This window comes from Melanerpes formicivorus, unplaced genomic scaffold, assembly GCF_026170545.1.
Source record: "Melanerpes formicivorus ecotype bairdi unplaced genomic scaffold, bMelFor1.0.p_v2 SCAF_49, whole genome shotgun sequence".
Taxonomy (NCBI): Eukaryota; Metazoa; Chordata; class Aves; order Piciformes; family Picidae; genus Melanerpes; species Melanerpes formicivorus.
In genome coordinates, this window is record NW_027142401.1 from 4,648,020 (window position 1) to 4,669,102 (window position 21,083).

Below are 21,083 nucleotides of genomic sequence, written 5' to 3' on the forward strand. Positions count from 1 at the left end.
GGCGTGTGTCAGGTCTCATTTGAGGATGAGAAGGGTGATCAACCTCAGAAGCTGGAGGTGAACTTTGGAAAAGAGCAGCAAGTCTCTGGCTCAGTGCTGCCCTTCCTTTGCCCTTCTCCTTCCCATTGCCTGCACAGCAGTGAAGAGGTGAATCACCATGTCCTTTTGGGAGCTGTCACCCTTCTCGCTGCTTTTGTGAGATACAGACACCCAGCTCAGATCTGCTTTATTTCCTTGTAATAGAGTTTTCTGCTTGTTTCTTTAAGGTGCTGCTCTGCCCACTTGTTTCTAGTCAGATTTGTGTGTTGGTTCACTCTCCTCCTCCCATTCCTTGCCACTGTTTTCCCTTAGCACTGTCTCCCCTGCTCCATCTGCCCCCTTGCAATTGTGTTGGCAATGGTGGCTCCTACACAGCAGTGTAGGAGTGCTTTTCAGTGGCCAGGACATAGCTGTATCTCATTCCTCAGCAACTACTGACATTCCATTGCATAGACAAGCAAAACTGCAATTATATTCTTCTGGAGAGAGCTCAGACAGGAACCAGGAATTCATGGGGAACTGAAGAAAAAGGAGTGAGAAGTAGATAGCATACCCGGGAGTGGGGATGTGAGAAAGGTTGTAGGCAATAGCCCTGGGGATTTGCCTGCTTTAATTCTCCCATCCTCTTGCTTTCTCGTCCACCTACCTGCCTGTACATCTGCATGCAGTGCAGCTGGGACTTGGCCTTGCTGGAAGCCACTATTGCTGGTCATATAACTAAAACCCACAACCTCTCTGTATCAGGAGTACCTTTTCCAGTGAATTACAACATATAACTACGTTTGCAGGGAACAGATTGTTGAGTAGCTCATGCCAAAGGAAGCCAAAGCTTCCTATTTATGACATGGCAAGATCAATAATTAGCTCCATCACAGGCAAATTTGTCATGGCAAATGGCTTCAGCCTGTGAGGTAAAAGCTGAAATCCATAATGAAATCACAAAAGTCATAATGGTCTCATCAAGGCTCTTAGATGACTTGTACAAGTTTGGGAATATCAGGAATATCCCCTAGAGAGGACCTGGTGTTCCCATGAAGGGCTAATGCAGATGGAGGTGAGGAAGAGCCACCATGCAGGATCATAGGATCACAGGGTCACAGGATGTTAAGGGTTGGAAGGGACCTCTGAAGATCATCAAGTCCAACCCCTCTGCCAGAGCAGGACCATAGAATCTAGCACAGGTCACACAGGAATGCATTCAGATGAGTCTTAGAAGTTTCCAGAGGAGACTCCACAACCTCTCTGGGCAGCCTGTTCCAGGGCTCTGTGGCCCTGCAGTGAAGAAGTTCCTCCTCATGTTGAGATGGAACCTCCTGTGCTGTAGTTTATATCCATTGCCCCTTGTCCTATCCCAGGGTGCAAGTGAGCAGAGCCTGTCCCCTCCCTCTTGATACCCAGCCCTCAGATATTTATAAACACTTATTAAATCCCATCTCAGTCTTCTCTTCTCCAGACTACAAAGCCCCAGGTCTCTCAGCCTCCTTGTAGAGCACTGCTCCAGTCTCTCAATCATCCTGGTAGCTCTCCGTTGGACTCTCTCCAGTAGATCCTTGTCCCTCCTGAACTGGGGAGCCCAAAACCAGACACAATATTCCAAGAGAGGTCTCACCAGGGCAGAGTAGAAGGGGAGGAAAACCTCCCTCGATCTGCTGGACACACTCGTCTCAATGCACCCCAGGCTCCCATTGGCCTTCTTGGCCACAAGGGCACATTGGTGACCCATGGACAACTTGTTATCCACCAGGATCCCAGGAGTGCTGCTTTGGCCCGATGTTCACTTATGGAGTAGGAATGGGAGACGCAGTGTCACTGCCATCCTATCAGCTCAGCAATGGCAGTGTGGCAACACCAACAGTACCACTTCATTTCTGAAGAAGAGGAAGGCTGAATCTTTTTGTGGTGTCTTAAACTCCCTTTAAATCCCTCTAGCCTGAGTACCTTCAGAGAATAGTGTCTCCCTACCTTATCCTATGGAGAGCTCTTGGTTAATGTTTGAGCAATGAAGAAAACAGCAGCTGTTAACATTGTTTTCCCCTTAAGGCAGACTGTCCTCAGGTAAAACAAATCACAATTAAGGTACCAGCAAGGTCAGTAATATTAGACGATCCATATCCTCATAATGCAGATATTTCCTTCCACGTCTGTCACCACCATCAAATCCCCAACCGCAGCAAGATAATTGGCAGCCTCCTTCTAGGGGGAAGACAAAATAGCTTCTGCTGCCACCAAAACCAGCCTGGATTTTGTTTGTGTAAGTGCTGGAGCCTGGGGGTGGTATCGCTCATCTAGCTATATTGCCGGGGAGTCATGTATCAAGGGCAGGCTTCTGAGGCGGCTTCTGTCTCCCTCCTATTTACTGCTCCTTTAATTACAACCCAGATGTCAGGGGAAGATTTAGAAGTCAACTTTTATTTGAAATTCTGAAATATATAAAAAAACCCACCCTCAACCACAACCTTTTTGTTTTGTTTTGTTGTTTTTGTGGTAGGGAAGGGAAACATGAAGGAGAGAAATGTTCTTTAATCCTTTTCTTATAGTTCTTCTCTGATTTATTTTTAACTCTGATTTCCTTTTTTAAAGTTGTGGTCATTTTTTTTTTTTTCTTTCTCTTTTATTAAGTAGCCAAAAACATTTCTCTTTTTCTTTCTGTCCCCTCAGCCCCCAGAAGAGTTTTTTAGGCTTTTCTCTGAGAACTAGACCTCACCCAAGACCTTCTGCCTCCAGCCAGGATTGCTCTCGTACATTCCTCTAACTGTTTATGCCCCAAGACTGTTCAAAACATCAAATGCAGCCACCCGCTTGCTTAAACCCATTTTGTTTGGGGACCATGTTACACCTCTTCTCCAGGAGCCATGCAGACTCCCAGGTTTCAGGCAAGGAGTCAGCCTCCAGGGTGTACTGGAGACACAGCTGGGTCTGGAAGAAATGGGATTCCTAACTCACAACCAGAGATCATGGTCGCTGGGTGATGTGCGGGCACTGGGACAGAGAAGGAAAGGTGGTTGTAGCCAGGAAGGGGTTGGCCTCTTCTCCCAGGCAACCAGCACCAGAACAAGGGGACACAGTCTCAAGCTGCGCCAGGGGAGGTTTAGACTCGAGGTGAGGAGGAAGTTCTTCACCGAGCGAGTCATTTGTCATTGGAACGGGTTGCCCAGGGAGGTGGTGGAGTCATCGACCCTGGAGGCGTTCAAGAGGAGATTGGACGTGGCACTTGGTGCCATGGTCTAGTCATGGGGTCTGTGTTGATAGGTTGGACTCGATGATCCTCGAGGTCCTTTCCAACCTAAGTGATACTGTGATACTGTGATACTGTGAAGGACCTGGATGACGAGCTGCTGGTGCCATGCTCCAGAGCCCCCGGGCAATCAGATGGAGCATCCTCCAGAAGGTACCAGGAGCTCTCTGCTCCAACAGGAGAAGTTGTCTAGTGGAACTTGAAGCCTGTCTTCACTTTGGTTGATCCAGCCATCATGGAGTCTGATTGCTAAATCTTGACAAGGCTTGAATGGGTCTCACAGGTTCATTTTAGCAGCAGAGATAGGTACAAGGGTGAAAATGTTCCTTCACACAAAGCAGGAAGCTTCTGCCAAAGGGAGCCAAAGAACCGTCACACCACTCTTGTTCCCATTTCCTACACACGTTTGCAACCAAGAAGCATCACACCACTCTTGGTTCCATTCCCTACACACATTAACAATCAACTCCAAACAGAAAGGAAGGAATGGTCTGAAGGCACAAGGAGAGGAACAGTGTCCTCTTGTTCTCACTCCTGCCAGTTCCCCAGTGGTGCCCATGTCCTTTCTGCTCATCAGCCACTGCATTTTTTCCATTAGAATGTATTTCCTATCTAATGTGGGATTAACTCTTTGGTTAATCTAAGGTCATCTAAGGATGACTCTCATACACAAGTGGCCAACATGTTTGATCAAGTCTAACCTGATTTTATCAACCTGGAGGGAACCTGGGGTATGGTCTGGAGCAATGACATCAGTTTCATGCTTAGGAAAGCGCTGACCTTAAATAAAGTTGCCCTGTTGTATGATGTGCAGATGGGTTAAGTGATGTGCCCTCAACTACATGATGGAACTAATGGAATTTAATAAGTCCATGGGAAAAAATCCAGCAGATTTCCACAGGATTTGGGAGTGTGTGTGCACAAAACTGTTAAATATGCTCACAAGTTACCTGAATTTTCCAGTTACAAAATTTGAGCAAGGAATAAAAGCTGAGAGCAAGAAAACAAACCCATCCATGTAGCTGTTCAGAAAGCTCAGAAGCTGTGAGAGTCAGGTGTAATGCCAGTCACCAGGGCTGACTTTGTTTGTGAACATGGGCAGGGAGGGGAAATAATCCACAACAACCCTGCAAGTGTGAGCCAGAGCACTGGGAGCCAGAACTAGCAGGGGTATCCTAGAGAAGATAATATGGTTATTGAGACAAATGAATCACAAGGTGATTGCAACAGTTTCAATCCCAAGATAATTTTGCCCATGTTTTTGTTAAAGATCCGTGGGCACTGGCATGAGCTGCAGCAAGGCCACTAGTGGGATGATGGGATCTGCAGTTTTGGGGCCCACCTCAGAAACTGATAATAAAATGGAGGCAGACAGAGAAGGCTACAGCAAGATTGTGCAGCACAGGTGTGCTGTGGAGCGTGGGGCAGACACTCACCAAACCACGGGGGACAGCTGAGATGGGCAGCAGGAGCAGTGGGTGGGAAGTGGAGCAGGGATCCCACCTGTGTGAGTTTGAGAGGGAAGACAATAAGCTAGACCCCTCAGGCCTCCCATGACCTGTGGGCCATCTCAGACCACGACACTGAGGGCTTGGGGAAACTCCCTGATGCAACTCCAGCCTACAGCTTTTACCAGAAAAAACGTCTGAAGTCTCGGTAAATGCAGTCAGGGTACCTGCTTCAAACTAGCACTTCACCTCCTGCTGCTCCTGTGCAGGAAAAGGCATTGTTGTGTTCCTCACTCCTTGGGCCAGAAGCTGAGCTGGACTTTTCTATCACTGACTGCTTTTGCAACCTGACAAAGCAAGTGAAACATTAATGGGAACATTGTTTACAAGGAGAAACGGGAAGAACTATTTAGGTATGGCTTGGAGGAACAGCATAAAACAGTGGCTCTGAACCGCACATCCAGTTATTCAGCGAGGGGTGTAGCTGGGGTATCCTAGTTACAAAGGCCAACCCAAATATTAGGCAAAAATCATGCAGCCTGTCAGTGGAGCGACCCAACTGCGCTGCGGCGTGGCTTATCAGTCCCAATTACAGTGGTTTGTACTAACAAAGAGTGATCTCTAGCTTGCAGAGTCTGTAATCTAATCTAAAATTCAGTGCGACCATGAAAATGGAGGAAAATGGGAGAGGAGAGTAATGTAAAACATGATTAAGACTTTGCTAAGCAAATAGAATCAGAGCACTTACACAGACAAGTGGCTGGGCATTTGGAGCAGGTGGGGCGAGTCCTGTTCTTGCACGAAGGCTTCACATCTTTCTTGCCACTTCTGGAAAGCCCCCACCCCGATCTCTCTTTCTCCTGGTGCTCTCTAATGTCTCCTGCTAGGGGATGCTCCCGAGACGGTGAGTCCGACCGTCCTACCGTGGCAAGGGGATGTCTGTCCCTGAGCAAAGGATGGAGAAAGGCTTTAGAGTGTTCATTTTCCATGGCAAGCCATCTTGTGTATACCGCCAGCAGCAGGTCTCCGGGCGGGACCGCACTGTCCTGCCTCCAGAACTGGTCTCGGATAAACAAGTGACCAAACAGGGGGTGCGGGTAACGCGCGGCGGGACCGGAGAAGCTGCCGGTAACCCGCCGCGAGTGCGCTTCGTTTCCCACCGAAACGCAGGCACTTCCGAAAGGGCGGTGAGCGCTCTGTAGGCGCAGCCACTGCCTCTTTTCGGGATGCACCCCCAGTCGAAGGGCTCACGGCACCCACGGGCAGGCCCGGGCTTACGTCGGGGCGCTGTAGGGGGTAGGTTTCGGAGCTTTCGCAGCTTGTTGCACTACAACTCAGTCTTGCCCCCCGGGGCTCGGGAGGCTGCCCGTGGGTGAAGCTGCCAACGGAACGCAGCCACAGTCACTGCACAGACCAGGGATTTAACATTCTGAGCAGCCGTGGCAGTTCTGCTCTTGCCTTGGGACCTCACCTCAGCGCAAGATCTTTCTGGCTACCTGCGGAAAACCCCTTGATGTAGCGATGCTGAAGGACGGAACTGGCTCTCAGCTCTCTCCCTTCAGAGGGAAGACACGCAGGGCGGCCCGGCGCAGACCCAGCGAGGGATGAACGCGCCAGGCAGAAACACCCACGACAGATGCTCCTGTCGGAAACCCTCGGTGGAGGGCTGCGGCCGTTCTCCCGCCCGTGGTGCCTCTCAGCTGGGACACACGCTCCGGGTCCCACACCTCACTCAGTCTCCGCCGGCGCTGTTCTCCCTGTCTCTGCGCTGCGGGCTGTGCTCCCGCTGCCACCCTGCCCGTCCTCGCAGCCCCAGCGCTCCCGCCCGGGCAGTGGGGAGCCCTCGCCCGGCCGCCGCCACCGCCCCCCGCCGCTGCCAGCGCCAGCCCCAACTTCTCATTGGCCGCCGCTGCCGGAGGGAGGATGACGCCCGGGCCGGAGCGGGCGCCGGGGGTATAAAGGCCGGGCGGGCCGGTTCCGCTGTGCTACCACCGCCTGTCATGCCGCGCGGTTTCCTCGTCAAGCGCAGCCGGCGCCTCGGCGGCTCCTACCGGGCGCGCCCGCGGGACCCAGAGCGGGACCTGCCACGCGCCCCGCCGCCGCCCTCGCCGCCCGCTGCCGGGGACAGCCCTGTCGCCAGGCTGGGGGTGGAGGAGGAAGAGGAGGGCGAGGAGGAGGAGGGTGCCGCCGCCGCTTGCCCCGCGACGTGGCCCCCCGGCGGCGGCTGCGGCGGCCCTGGTCTTGCCCCGCTAGAAGGACCAGCCGTCTGGGGGGCCGCGGGGCCCTGCAGCGTCGCGGGGCCGCGAGCGGCTCTCTTCGAGCGGTGCCTCAGTTCCCCCGCCTCCGCCGAGTCCTTCCCCCTGGCCGCCTCTTTCCCGCCCGCCGAGAAGCTGCTGCTGCAGCCCCACACGCCACTGCCAGGCCCTCCGCCGCCGCCGCCCGTGCTGAAGCGGCCGTCGCGGTCCAAGGCGACTGCCAAGAAGGCCAAGGCCACGCGGAAGCTGAGCTTCGCCGACGAAGTGACCACTTCGCCCGTGCTGGGGCTGCGCATCAAGGAGGAGGGGCCCGAGGGCCGGTCGGGGCCGCCGACGGGTCGCACGCCGCTGGGCGAGTTCATCTGCCAGCTGTGCAAGGAGCAGTACGCGGACCCGCTGGCGCTGGCTCAGCACCGCTGCTCCCGCATCGTGCGCGTCGAGTATCGCTGCCCCGAGTGCCACAAGATCTTCAGCTGCCCCGCCAACCTGGCCTCGCACCGCCGCTGGCACAAGCCGCGGCCTGTCCCCAGCGCCGACGGCACCGCCGCCGCTCCACCGGGCAAAGAGAACAGCCCCGAGCGGAGGCCTCGCGGCCCCATCGCGCCCCAAACCCAGCCGCCCCCGCCGCCCCGTCAGCACCGGGACAGCGCGGACAGCGCCGGCAGCGTCCCGGCGCCTCCTGCCTCCGGTCCGGTTCCCGGAGGCGCCCCAGCTGCCAGCCCCGGCGGGGAGGCGTTCGCTTGCCCCTGCTGCCAGAAGCGGTTCCGGCGGCAGGCCTACCTTCGCAAGCACCTGGGCACCCACGGGCCGACTCGGCCTGCCGCCTACGGCCCGCCGGAGCGCGGGCACCTCGCCTTCGCTTGCCATCTCTGCGGCGCTCGCTTCCCCTCGGCGGACATCAGGGACAAGCATCGGCTGTGGCATTCTGTGCGGGAGGAGCTGCTACTGCCGCCTCCGGCCGGGCCCCCCGAGGGCGGCGCGGCGGGCGGCGAGCGGCAGGGCTTCCCCTGCAAGCACTGCCCCGCTACCTTCTTCAGCGCGCCCGGGCTGGCGCGGCACGCCAGCAAGTGCCACCCGCCGGAGAGTAGGCAGGTCCTGCTGCTCCAGGTGCCCGTCCGGCCGGGCTGCTAGGGCCGCGGCCGCCCCCGATAGAACTACTTCGGGAGCCCGGGCGAGCCGAGCGAGTCCTGTCCATGCTGTAATCCTACGGAAACTCGCGGTACTCACGGCTAGAGGTGGACTCCTGGGACCCCGCCTGTCCTGCCGGTGGGTAGCGAGACTGCCCTGTACCAACACAGCAGCAGGTTTAGCCGACGGACGGTGCCGGTGCCGCCGCCGCCGCCTCTGCCGGTCCCGGCTGGCAGCATTCGTGCCGAGCCCTGCAAGGGCGGGAGGCGTCGTGGGAGCAGCGGGAGCCGGTGGGCGGCTGGAAGAAGGGATACGGCCCTGGCTGGCGGCAGCGGAAAAGGAGCTGGGTCCTGGCTGGCATCCGCTGGGATGCGGGTGATGTCGGGGAGGCGGGTGCCATCCCACTGGAAGTACATCTTCCATAGCGACTCTCGGATAGAAATAGAGCTGTATATACGATATTTAAAGAGAGGAATTATTTTTCGTTAGAAAAGGATCCAGCTCTAGTGACCTTGTTTTAATAGCCTTAGCCCCCGAGCTTCAACATTTAAGTTATTGTGCTTTGTTTGCCGTACTCTGTACTTAAGATAGTCGAGAAAGTAAATGTTCAAATTAAGTGTCAAGTCATATAATAGCTAGCAAAGTGTATGTAAAATTAATTGTGCTGTCTGCTAAATTAAGATAGGAGGTGTTTATCTTCTGTAGCTAAGGACGCCTCCCCTGCTCGCTCTGTGTTTCTGTACTCCAGCGACTGTGTATTAGGCACAACGCATGCCTCTGGCAGCTGCCTGGTTTAAAGCCTGTTCCATTAGCACTCGTTCATATGACATGGACAATAGCAGGAAGGGCAGCTTGGCCTCGCCAGGACGGGCAGCATGCAGCTCTGCCAGCCCCCACGCTGTGGGCAAGCAGGAGGTCCCTGTCCGCACCTGGCCTTTTTAGGCAGCCTCTGACCCCTCTGCCTTGTGAGTTGTGCTGTTGATATGAGCTCATCCAAGTCTTGTGAACAGCTGAAATTTGAACATGAAACAGTCTTGATACGTTGCTGCTTTCCTTCTCCTTAACGAGACCTACCTTAGCAAAGCGAGCCACAGTCTGTATTCCCTGCCTTTAACTGTGGTCTGGCTAAATGTTTTGAAATGCTGTTAAACTTACCAGCCACCCTCATTTCAGCCACTATTTATTTATTTAATCTACCTAATTTTTCCACACCAGTTTTTGTTTCTACATGTGATAGCAGGTGAGGCCAAAAATAAGGGCAAGTAAATTCAATAAAGGATTTAAAACCAAGCTCATGCCTTTCTCAAATTCAAACAGGACAAAGTGGGTCAGCCAATGATTTCCGAAGAGCAAAAGTGATCTCAGCCACAGTCTTTGTTCCAAGACTCTCTCTGAAATGAGCATGCAAAATGTTTCAATCTGATACATTTCAATTTGATGCTGGCAAAGCAATTATTTCTGTAGTTTCGTTGCGTGCAACAAACGATTCGCGTGTGTCGCACCAAAAGGCTGAAAGCAAGCAATAACTGCTTTATTTTGAATGTGCTTCATGGGCTCTCTCAGTTTACTTCCAGGACCTGGACAAATGAATTGACGTAACCTAAAGCAGCCAAATTTGCTGTCTGGTGAAGAAGGCTAAACTCGCAGCTTGCTCTTTTCAAATGCCAGAGTTTTAAGTTGTGCATGTTCCCATCGTGTGTCGGTAAGGGAGGCTGTGGTAAAAATGCCAGCTGAGGCAATTCAATAAGTTCTCTTCTCCTCTGGAGAAGGTTGCTGCTTTCTCCACTTGGGAGTCAAAGATGAAGGGCTCCGGACCACACAAACCTGGTATTAACTGCTCCTACGATTAGCACTTGAACACCCAGCCTGCAGGAGGGAAAGTCCTGCGCTTTGCGCTAACTGCGGAGCTCTGGGTACTGTATTTATGATGGCTGAGGGGAAGTTCTCAGTACAGCATTCTTGCCATGGGTTGGGAAAGGGCTCCTGAGGACTCGTGTGTACTTTTTACTACTAAATGAAGCCGCACAGCGCACTGAACTGCTCTATGTGTCATGAACTGTCCTATGAAATGGAGCCAGAAGCTAATCACTGAGGTGAATGACTAATATACGAAAGGTGATAAGAATAATTTTATTGTATTATTAAATATCATGTCTTCTCTTCAACCATTACAAATTTGTAGATACTACATGAATGACAATACATAATTTACCTTGTTATTGTTGCCCGTATATTTACACATGCAGTTAGTACCGATGCCATGCTCCATTTTGTTAACAGCATGTTCCTGTTGCTCGTCTCGGACGCAAAATGTGAGCATTTCATCTTCAGTAGGAAAATATCTCTGGGTGGGTGGAAATGGGTGCACTGATGCACACTCACAGGGTTGGAATTGTCAGCGTTTCAGGCCAGGCTCCCGGAGCACGTTCCCTTTTCTTCCCTATCGGAGCGATGAATTTTTCTACCAGGAAAAGTGGGGTGGTGGTGGTGGTTTTTTATTTTTTGGCTGTTTGCTTCTTAAAGTTTGGTGTGGCTTTATTTTTTTTTTTTTTTTTTTTTAAACTATTCTTTTATTTTTGTTGTGTTTGGTTTTAGTGTGAGAAATAAGAACATACAGCTAGACCCAGCAGCCTTGGTGACGGAGGCTAAAAACCGATGAAACGCGGTGGCATTTACTGTCGTTACCACTTGGAAAAGCAAACGTCATATAAACATTTGGAAGCCAAGCATAAGTAGTGTTTCTGCAGGGTGATTTTTTTGTTTTGCTCTTTTCTTTTTTTCACTGGCATAGATTATGGCATCACTGGCACAGTTATGAAGTGAGAGGTTGCTTTGTGGGGAAAAGAAAAGAATTGGTGCTATGAGCAAGTTACTTCGTTTGGACTCCGCACTGCTTGAAAGGCCGTTGAACTATTTTATTCTTCACATAAATAATCTGTACACATCCTGTGCATTAACAGTGTGACATCCCACAAAGACTTTACAAATGCAGTTTCAATCTAAAATTGTACATTCATTTTCAAATTGTACATACTTCTTCCTTTGTTACAGAGAAAAATTGCGGTGGGGCACAATAAATAAGAGTGTAATCAAACCGCAGTCTCCCATTCCATTCGTGGCTCGAGATCAACCGGACTTAAAACTTATTACTGTTAAGATATTGTAATCATCCAGGAAGGTAAAAGGTGCATAGGGACAAACTGCACTGGAAAAAATAAAACAATAAAAAAAAAGGAAGGAAAAAAAAAAAAAGGAAAAAGAAAATGGCCACTTGGAGATTGATAAAAATCCAACAGCTAAAATATTAAAGTAAAATTCCAGTGTCGCTGTTTAAAATAAACATACAGAAAGGGGGTATGCAGGGGATGGGCACACACACATCAGAGACATTATCCTGTAACAGAAAGCGTTGAGTGGCTACGGGAAGGGTGGCTGCTGATCGCTGTGCACTAGAAAGCTGCAGGCATCTTGCCTCCTAGGACTTGTTGGCAGAGCCAGAGGAGCGGCGCAGTTTCATGGACATGCGGCTCTTGCTAGTCCGAGGAGACATTGGAGAGGCTAAGTCTGTTCCATCCCCCTGTGCTGTTGCTGCTGCTGGAGTTTCTCCCGGCTGAGTCTCTGGGCAGAAGCCTGCAGAGGACAGCAAGAACCAGATGGGTCAGTGCCCCCCTTCCACATTCGCAGTGTGGGATCTACTCACAAGGGGCAGGGAGGAATTTCAGTGCTGCTCTTATTCCCACAGCATCTCCTAGCCCTTTACCAGCTGTGGGTGATAGCAGTACAACATGGAGCTAGCCCCTGTCACAGATTCACCTCTAGAGAAAAGAGGACGGCAGAAACAACTGAGCTATGGGACTGCAGTACCTCCATGCTCTCAGCACCTGAGGCAGCACTGAAGTGGGCCATATTCTCTAACTGGGAGAACACACCCCCCCAAGTCCCTCACAGGGATGGGGAGTTATTTGAACCACAACCCAAAACAATCCAGTCTTTAATGAAAAGATGAAGGTTAACAGCTCATTGCACATGAAGGGAGCTCTAGGAATGCAGCTGAAGAGGTGGAGTGAGTAAGGGGCCAAATGGGAGAGAAAACATCTCCTCCCATCCCGACTTAAGTCGGTGCTTCAAAATGCAAACTCCTATAGGGCCCACAAGGCAGAAGCTTGAACAGATCATACTAATGATGCATTATATGTTAACATTTCTTTGTAAAAGGAACAAGATGAATTTGAGCTAATGGTTTGTAGTTCATTAGCCCAGCCCCCAGAGCTACCCTCCACTGGGCCCTGAGTCCTCACTGCAAGAGGATGAGGCTCTTCCTTACTAACAGCCCATCTCCAAATCTTCTTCCATAGAGATACGTAAGGAAAAGGAGAGAATATGAAATCAAAATCTCCTTCCCACGTACAGAAAACCAGCAGTATGAATTCAGACCCACAAAACCAGACTGCATTTTAATGAGCTGTTTATAGAGACTGACAGCCTGATTGAACTCTGCTACCTCAGTTGCCACTGATCGCCTCTGACCTGTACAAATTACGGGCAGAAGCTTAGTCCTGCAGAAGTCAATGGGGAAACCCCTGCTGACTTCAGTAAGCCAGAAATCACTTGCTATTTCTTCCAGATCATGCTATTACTGGTAATTCTTTAAAATACTAATAATGCAAGAATCAGAACCAAAGATTTCTCTCCCTCTGTATCCATTTCATCTATAAGGGGTACAAAACCTATTCAAAATCGATTATTTAGCTAGAAAGACTTCTCTAAAATCAAATGAGGTCATCAGGTAAGAAGTCTAAAAGGACATTTAAAATATACTGTCATAAACCTCTGATTGAATGACCTGTCTGTCCTCCTCACCTGGTCCATCACCTGCCTGCTCCAGGGGGACAGCACAGTACTTCCTTTTTCAAACTGACATGACCCATGGAAGTGACAGGGAGGAGAAAGGGCTGTTATTTGTTCCCCAGCTGGTGACAGTAATTCTGTTCATGAACTAGGTACTTCATTGCCAAACAATCTGGAAAAGCATGATAATGCCTGACTCACTGTGCCTTACAGAAAAAAAAGGCAGGCAGGGAAACATGCACTCTCATTTTCTGAAATTCTATCTTGTTCTAATTTTACAAGGAATTAAAGCATTTCAAATGGTGGAAGTTAGAGAGAACAGAAAATAACCATTGTTGTTTTGCACAGCATACCATTCACAGCTAGCGTGAAAGACCTTCCGTTTCAAGCCTTTGCCCTTTACCTTGATGTGGCCAATGCTTTCTAGTGGAGGTTTTGGAAGGAGAAGAAATATCACAGCATTTCTTTCTTTGTTGAGAATGAAGAAGTGATGAGGAAGGAGGAGTGGAAAGAAGTGAGGAAGGGGGAGGAGAAAAGATAAAAGATAACAGGCGTGAGACATGAGACACGAACCGCAGGGATTGAAGGGCATTAACAGATGAGCACAGAACACAGGAGTCTCGAATTTCATTATGCAATTGCTGCTCATGCTATAGGTTAAAGAGAGTGATGAGTTAGTTATGTGCAATGAAGCAACAGCTCTGAAATCGGGCGTCATACTTACCAACTAAGCATTACAAGAAAAAATAAAAACAACAACCAAAAAACAACGAAAAAAAAAAAGGAAGAGAGAGAGAAAGAAAAGAATTCTATAACATTATCCAGATCCAGCAACCTCATTCATAGCAACTGAGACACATCTTAAACATTGTCTGAAATGCTTGCTTAAAGTCTGTGAAAACAGTTAAAATACACACATACACGCAACCGAGAAGAAAAACCAAATGGCAGCTTGATATATGGCTTCTGCTCCCCAGCTGTTTCACAGCGTTAAGTATGCTAAAATTATGGCCAGTCTCAACGTGGGACTCCTGAAATCATGTAAAGAAGAAACCCCAGAGCATTTCAGCAAGTTAGTCTGCACTGAAGGGTCAAACCCTCGTGTGAAATTTTATCATGGCTTGGATAAAGAAAATATTAAGAACTCCCCATTATTTCCCCAGATATCACTCTGGTCGTATCTTAAGACTCTTTCCAATTCTTGCAGATTCACATGGAATCCCCCCCTCCCCCCTTCTTTTTTCTCCCCCCAAAAAGGAACTAACAGAGCTATTGAAGAACAGAAGTCATGTAGAGTGATTTTCACATCTGAACGTATCACACCAAAAGAGTGAAGAATAATGGCACTTAAAATATACTTAAAGTCTGACAGGAATCAACTAACTGATTAACAACTGCAAATGTCTTTGGGTTTTTAGGTAAGCAATATACATCTATCCATACATACACAGGCACATACACAGATGTGGTACACAGAAATTTTGCAGAGTTTCTTTCCCCTTCACAGTTTTAAAATTCTTCAGTGTGAAAAGTTATCATCTTTGTCTCTCTACATAATGTAACATTTAGTTACCCCAAAGATGAAAAAATAGGGTTAAATAAGAAAGCTTTATTGATAACTGACCTACAACTATAAAGTTCTATAAAATAACCCAAATAGGTGTTAGGATTCTTAAGATGTTGAGACATGTCAGGAGGTAATCCATATTTTTCAGCTTTTAGGCTTGAGAAGCAGCAAATGTCATAGCCTGATGAGCTATGATATTTTGGGGCCATAATGTAAAGCCATCTCAATTGTTTCTCAATGAGGATGTGGACCAGCAAAGTTGAAACATGACATTTTCACACTTGACTTGAAAATCTTAGGATCTTCTAATAATAGTAGGTTGGTCAGAAATTAGCTATTTAAATGTACGATCGAATCCTCCCTACACAGTTAGAAGTGGGGTGAAGAGGAGGAATCATAACATCCACACTGCCATGATTCACCTCATTCATTAGTTCTGACTTTGAAAGAGGTGAAAAATTCACTGAGCAGAAGCCTGACAGGGTGCTCACATTAAGACAGGGTGCTGCAGGGTAAGATTACTCTCAGTGCTTGTGGCTTTGTCATATCTTCTTGTCTGGATCAACATTTTCCTGAGTGTCATTTCTGAGAATGACCACAGAGGAAAATGTAATTTGTGCATGCTGCTACTTCAGCACACCTCAACTGACCTCCAGGGACGAGGGAAATATTTTTTGTACAGCTTATTTCCCTTGTTGCTCTTAACATTGCAGTCCAAATCTGGCCAGCTTGTCCGTCATGCTCAGTGGAGCCTTGCTACAGTCAAGTCAATTAAGCGTCTCACTAATTTTGGGAAATGAGGAAAGGAAGCGAGAAACAGATGCAGAAGGACTGCAAAAGCTGCTGCAAAGCAAGATGAGAAGGTGAGGAAGAGAGGGTCTAAACACCTGGGAGGACTGGAAGTAGGTATGAATGAAAGAACTAAGAGCCAGACATGAGATACAACACAGCAAAAAAGAGTAAGTTTATGGCAAAAGAGAGGCAGAGTCCAAGTTCATTGAAGAATGCTCTTCAGAACCTGCCTGGAAATTTAAATGCTGGGTAAAACAACTCCTCTCTGTCAGCCAGGATCTGTGAAACCTTCTGGCAAAGTTCCCAATCTTTTCAGTGCTGTGATGAGAAAAGCACCATCATTTTCATTTGGGAAGAGGTACTACAGGGCCAAAGAGATTCTCAGGTCAAAGCTATACAGCAAGCAAGCAGCATAAGAGATTAAGATACAGGCTGTTGAATCTCTACATTCCCTGCTTCACTGCCTGTGTGATGGCATCCCCACTTACTCTGAGAGTGGGGCAGTAGAATTGTTCCAAACACAGGCTTGAAAACACAGGCATGATTGTTGGGATCAAAAAGTCTGATGCTTTTATCACAAGGAAAATACTGTGACTAATGTAGAGAGGGCCCTTCTGTATCAGATTCGATGTAATCAGGTACTATTTTCAGTAGGAAGAGAGGGGAGAAAGAAAATAGAAGAAGATAGAGGAAAAAAACAAACCCGAGACATCTGTAGGTTTTACAGCTCAGAATCTTAGCATCATAGGGTCAATAAACCCTTCAATATCAATGAGTTTACCATTGACAGTGCCCTCAGCCTACTCTGGTGTCACAGAAATCTGCTTTACTCAATAGCTGCATGGGAGGGGCTGGACTGTTTAACAGAGTATTTGCAGTTACTCAATTTAACAGAGACAAGGTGAAAAATACAGAGGCAACTGAATTATATTCTGTGATTAAGTGCAGGTGAATCTCTATTTTTTTTCAATGTACACACAGACTACTGTAGTTATGTTACTAACTACAGGAAGGTTGACATATGAGCTATTTTGACAGGGCAAACCAAGTACCTAGATGAAACAACAGCAGCCACAATCCCATGTATGGAAGAGCAACCACTGTAAGGAGGAAAACTTTTGCTGAAGGCTGAGCCTTGGATAAAAGATGTCAGACTGAGAAAAATCTGAGAGTTTGTTACTGAAGGCAATGTTCTCTATTTGCTCCAATTCTCACAGCTCAAATGGAAAAACAAAAAGGCATGCTGAAATTGGCCAAAGGGATCACAACAACATTGCAACACTTGGTGATGGGCTGTAGCACCTTCATAGGTTGTGAAGAAAGGTTTTCTTAGAAAAAGAAAGTGTATATAATATTTTATTAACATTAAACTTTCACCAACTGTAATCTTGGAGATGGAATAGGCTGCCCAGGGAGGCTGTGGATGCCTCCTCCCTGGGAGTGCTCAAGGCCAGGTTGGATGAGGCCTTGAGCAGCCAAATCTAGTTGAAATGTGTCCCTGCCTATGGCAGGGAGGTTGGAGTAGATGATCTCTAAGGCCCCTTTGAACCTAAGCCATTCTATGAGTCTATGATTAAGAATCAAGTTTGTAATATCTAAAATGGGGAAAATTTTTGTAGTCTCTGGTCAATTATTTTGAAAACCACATCAAAACAGAAGAAAAAACCAGCCCCAGACATAAGTGAAACTGCATTTAAAAAAATTAATTGGGATATATCTTTAGCAGCAGGTCAGAAATTGTCAAGATGACATTTTGTCAGAGTCATCTAGGGGGTAATGAATGTGTGTGGATTTATTCCCAGGTAGGACTCCAGTGCCAATCCTACATGTAATCCTGGCACAGCTCAGAGCTCTATACATATGTTTTAAGAAATCCTTCTGCTCTAGGGATCCTGGAAACTTAGGAGTATCTGTTTCTTTAATAGCACATCTGTTGGACTCTTTCTTGGGATTGTGGTCTGTCATAGGTCTGAGTCATCTGCAGACACCTCACTTACAGGTCTGCCCTCACTAGAACTGGAAGCTAAGCCCATGACCTGGGGTAACCCTTTTAGCAGATGACTGCAGTGCTAATTTACACCTGCCTTAGGCCTTAGAATTTGCACCCATCAGAGTCAGCGTGGAGGCAGATGATGTGGTGCTACTCCAGACACTTTGTCCTACAGCTGAGTAACAGCCTGAGGAGCTCCAGATGGAAGATGGGTCAGCCCTCAGGCTGCAAGCAGGACTGTCAAAAGATTTCCAGCTTCCCTGGGCTGAAATGGAATCTCAGAGGCAGGCATATCTGGGGACACATCATTGGATACTGACACTAGGTCAACACTGTGCTGCATTGTCTGCCCTGGGAAGCTCCTGGCAGCTCCTGACACTGATGCACCGGTCAGTTCTACTGTGCTGCACAAGGCTCAGAGGAATATGGTCTTCAGGACAAGACATCATGTTTTGTTGTACATAAAACCACACATGTATACAGGCAGATGTGAAATACATCACAAGCTCCTACTAATGAGTTTCCTGCCAAAAATTCTTATGTTTGATACAAAGGCCAAGTCTAAAATCAGGCCTCTAAAAACCCTAATCTTTTTCCAAATCATGTAAGAGAACCAAGTATGAGCAGGACAATTTTTAACAGAATGCAGGAATTGCCACTGTAGAGCAGTGTTCTCCCAACACACCAAACTGGTACAGAAAAATATCTTTCACTCTGATAGAGTCAACTAGAGGAGAAGTGACTAGGCAGCACTGATATAAATGCCCTAAAACATAGTAGCCATAAAAAGTGTCTGCTGTTGAATGTTTATTAAGAGTATTAGGTAGGAAATGTGGCAAGGACTGGTATCCCTGGCTCTTGTTTTAAGTGTTTTTAGTTACATATTTCTTCCTAATGATATGTTTTTATACATTAAATTATGCATGTATTAATTTTTACACTAATTTTAAATTACTTTTAATTTTGTTTCCCTTTGGTCTTGACTATTTGAGGTAGCATAACTACACCACTCAGCCTACTTCGAAACCACACTTCCTTTCTACTTATGGTTTATACCCTCAAGCAAAGAAGTCTCAATCAATGTTTTAATATCTCTCAGTCATACTTTCTGTAATCCTATGACAACACTTCTATCATTTTAGACTTTCTTTCTTCATAGCTTTGCAGTTGAGAGACTGATTTTAAGGTAGCTTGCCAGATTACTCTCACAAAAGGAATTTTATTTAGATTTACAGCTTTCCCACAGAAGCATTTTGATTTGTCACGAAATAAAGTTTCCCAAACAAGGAATTTCAAGTGTTACACAGTCGTCTTCTCCTTCTCTCCTATGTTATCACTGCAGAATGTCTTACAACATCAATGAAAGACAGTACAAGGGTACAAAACACACCACTGCCATCCAGTACTACTTGTTCATGCTGAGAAACAAAGGTCAACACAATAAAGTGTTACTCATTCGACAACTGTCTCTATCATTAGTTACCTTAATCCCAGAACCAGTGTTAGTGCTTCATGCAGACCTGAGGTTAGTAAAAGACTAAAACTTCAAGAAGATGTAGTGGTCATTTCTCAATCAGTGTGAAATTCTTTTTAGTGTGAACAAGGGAAACAAGGAAAGTTTGCATACAATTTGGTTACAAGCTTAGTGCTCTAGTAAAAGTAAGAGGAACAAAGGGGTTTTTTGGACACTTTGTCTTACCTTCAGATAAACAGAACTGATATTTAATGATCTAAAAAGAGGGGAAATAAAATAATGAAATAATCATAAGGAGTTCAAGAAATGGCAGAACAGGAAGGCCTTGAGTTACTAATTTTCTTTTACCGATTTTCTCATTAGTAACTGAAAATGCAGTATCCTCTTATAAAACAGGTAGAATACACTGAAAAGCAAAACTGACCTTAAACCAACTTTGCAGCTAACAACCCAGAAATAAATGGATGATTGCAAGGCTCACAGAAGATTTCAAGGCTCTCTAGTGAGCCTTAAGACATTCTTACGAGGGGGGTGTGTTTAGATTAAATAATGTATTTCCCTGAACAAGCCCAGATGAAGGAGTACCAGTGCTTCCATGGAGATTTTACTCATGAGAATGTGATAAAATTCACGGTAAAAATACAGGGTCTGGTTGCTGCATTAAAGCAATTTGCCAAATCTTAATGTCAGGCATTGGCTCATGATGCCAGGCAACAGAATAAAGATTTAAAGGCAACTTTGCCCAGGTTCTCAAATAGGTGTATGTACATATATATATCTTTTTCTTTTCTTTCCAATTAACTCTTAATGATGTGCAAAGGCCTGAATTTTGAGTCTTTATAAGTAAGGATACTGCATTTCGAGTAAGATTGGATAAAATCAGTTCTTTACTGTACTTCTTACCTGTCTCCGAGGGCAAATGGTGGTAAGGCGCTGGACAGAAAACCTGAGCAGCAAAATCCTCAAATGTTGTAGGCTCTAGATGATGTTGAACAATCGTTTGCAGGTATCGTGCTCTCTCCTCATAACTGGTTTAGCCAAGAATTAAGGATGAATTTGTAACATGTACTGTAACTGCTAACTACCAGTGCCTAGGTATTCAGAACTCTGGTTTTTATTAAACATGTATCTCCTGTATTTCAGTGACTGTGCACATTTAGTGTTAATTCTTTACATAACTCTGATAGCTGACGCACTGAAGTAATAGTACCAAAGATAAAAGATGCTTACTGTAAACCTCATCATTCAACTATCTTTTCTTCATGTCTGATGCAAAATCCTCTGCAATTTTTTTTCTCCCCCATGAAACAGCAGCCACTAATACTCTTTGAAGCAACTGATTTGCCTGAACTGTGGTCACAATCAAATAGAAAAGCATTACTGTAGTCTGAAAGATAACCTTAGCATTAACAAGGTAAATGATTCTGCACTTTTCCATAACAAACCGCTTCCATAATCCCTAAAAAAAAACCCCTCACCAACCCACTCACACATAGTTAAGATACACACAGGGTGAAATTTGAGTATTGGGAAAAAACCCCTCATGAACTGTGCTGTTAGAACAAGCAAGAATATTTGTAAGGAATCTGCAGGACCCTTAAGTGCAGGCTAACAGAGTGTCGGCAGGGCACTGACAGCAAAATACCGTACTTCTTCCTTTTCCCCTGTGCTCTCCCTCTCTGATATTATTGACAAGAGACTGGTATCTTGAAGTGTTGTTGCTTTTGAAGAACCCTCTCCAGGCTTCTTGTTCCAGCAGGCCTGATTGTGCTGTTAGCACAGAGAGAGCGAGAAAAAGAGAGACTATTTCTGCTGTTCGTGAAAGCAACTATGGAAATGGCTGTCAAAATGTAGAGCAGCAGGCAGCAACATACAATTATCAAGAAAAAATACCATGCTGACTTCACGTTGTATAGTTCCTGAACTGGGAAATCAGTTAACCTTTTCTCTCACAACTTCTAAAGTCTTTCAGCTGGACTCAATACATTGAATGAGGGAGCCCTTCTCCAGTTATCTCACAGAACCAGAAACCCATCAGAAATTTTCACTGGCATCTACACTTGTGCACACTTCTCCCTTTCCTCTTAACATTCTATCAGTAGATAGTGAGATGATTTTTCTCCTTACACAGCTCCATTTTCCTAAAATAAAAGACCCCAAACAAATCTTCATGCTGTGGAGGAATGCACTAAGAATCAGTTTCTTTAAAGCTCAGGGTTCTGATTTCAGGTTCGCAGCTCTTTTGTGGGGGACGGTGAGCAAACAACCTTTCTGACTTAACGTCACCTCTTGTGAAACAGGGGTAAT

The 21,083-nt window shown here is 46.9% G+C and overlaps 2 protein-coding genes across 12 annotated transcripts in view; one reads left to right on the top strand and one right to left on the bottom strand.

Moving 5' to 3' along the window:
• The first annotated feature begins 6,722 nt into the window (after positions 1-6,722).
• INSM2 (INSM transcriptional repressor 2) lies at positions 6,723-8,263 on the top strand. The gene has a single exon (XM_068160297.1). It carries the CDS (start codon positions 6,723-6,725, stop codon positions 8,106-8,108), a length of 1,386 nt encoding a protein of 461 aa, XP_068016398.1. The 3' UTR covers positions 8,109-8,263.
• Positions 8,264-10,216: 1,953 nt separating this feature from the next.
• Positions 10,217-21,083, bottom strand: part of RALGAPA1 (Ral GTPase activating protein catalytic subunit alpha 1) — a 155,809-nt gene continuing 144,942 nt past the window's right edge. For 6 of the 11 annotated variants that reach the window (XM_068160385.1, XM_068160383.1, XM_068160377.1 and 3 more), the window contains 3 exons: positions 19,680-19,804; positions 13,307-13,421; positions 10,217-11,735 (listed from right to left, as the gene is read on the bottom strand). In XM_068160385.1, coding sequence (XP_068016486.1) covers positions 11,639-11,735; positions 13,307-13,421; positions 19,680-19,804 — 337 coding nt within the window. In that variant the 3' untranslated portion in view covers positions 10,217-11,638. Of the gene's footprint in view, positions 11,736-13,306; positions 13,422-19,001; positions 19,033-19,679; positions 19,805-21,083 lie in introns of all 11 variants that reach the window. The other 5 variants (XM_068160384.1, XM_068160382.1, XM_068160375.1 and 2 more) reach the window with 3 other exon arrangements.

Bases quoted from the DNA above. Each gene is read 5' to 3' on its own strand.
- INSM2 (XM_068160297.1), top strand. From the start codon at position 6,723: ATGCCGCGCGGTTTCCTCGTCAAGCGCAGCCGGCGCCTCGGCGGCTCC.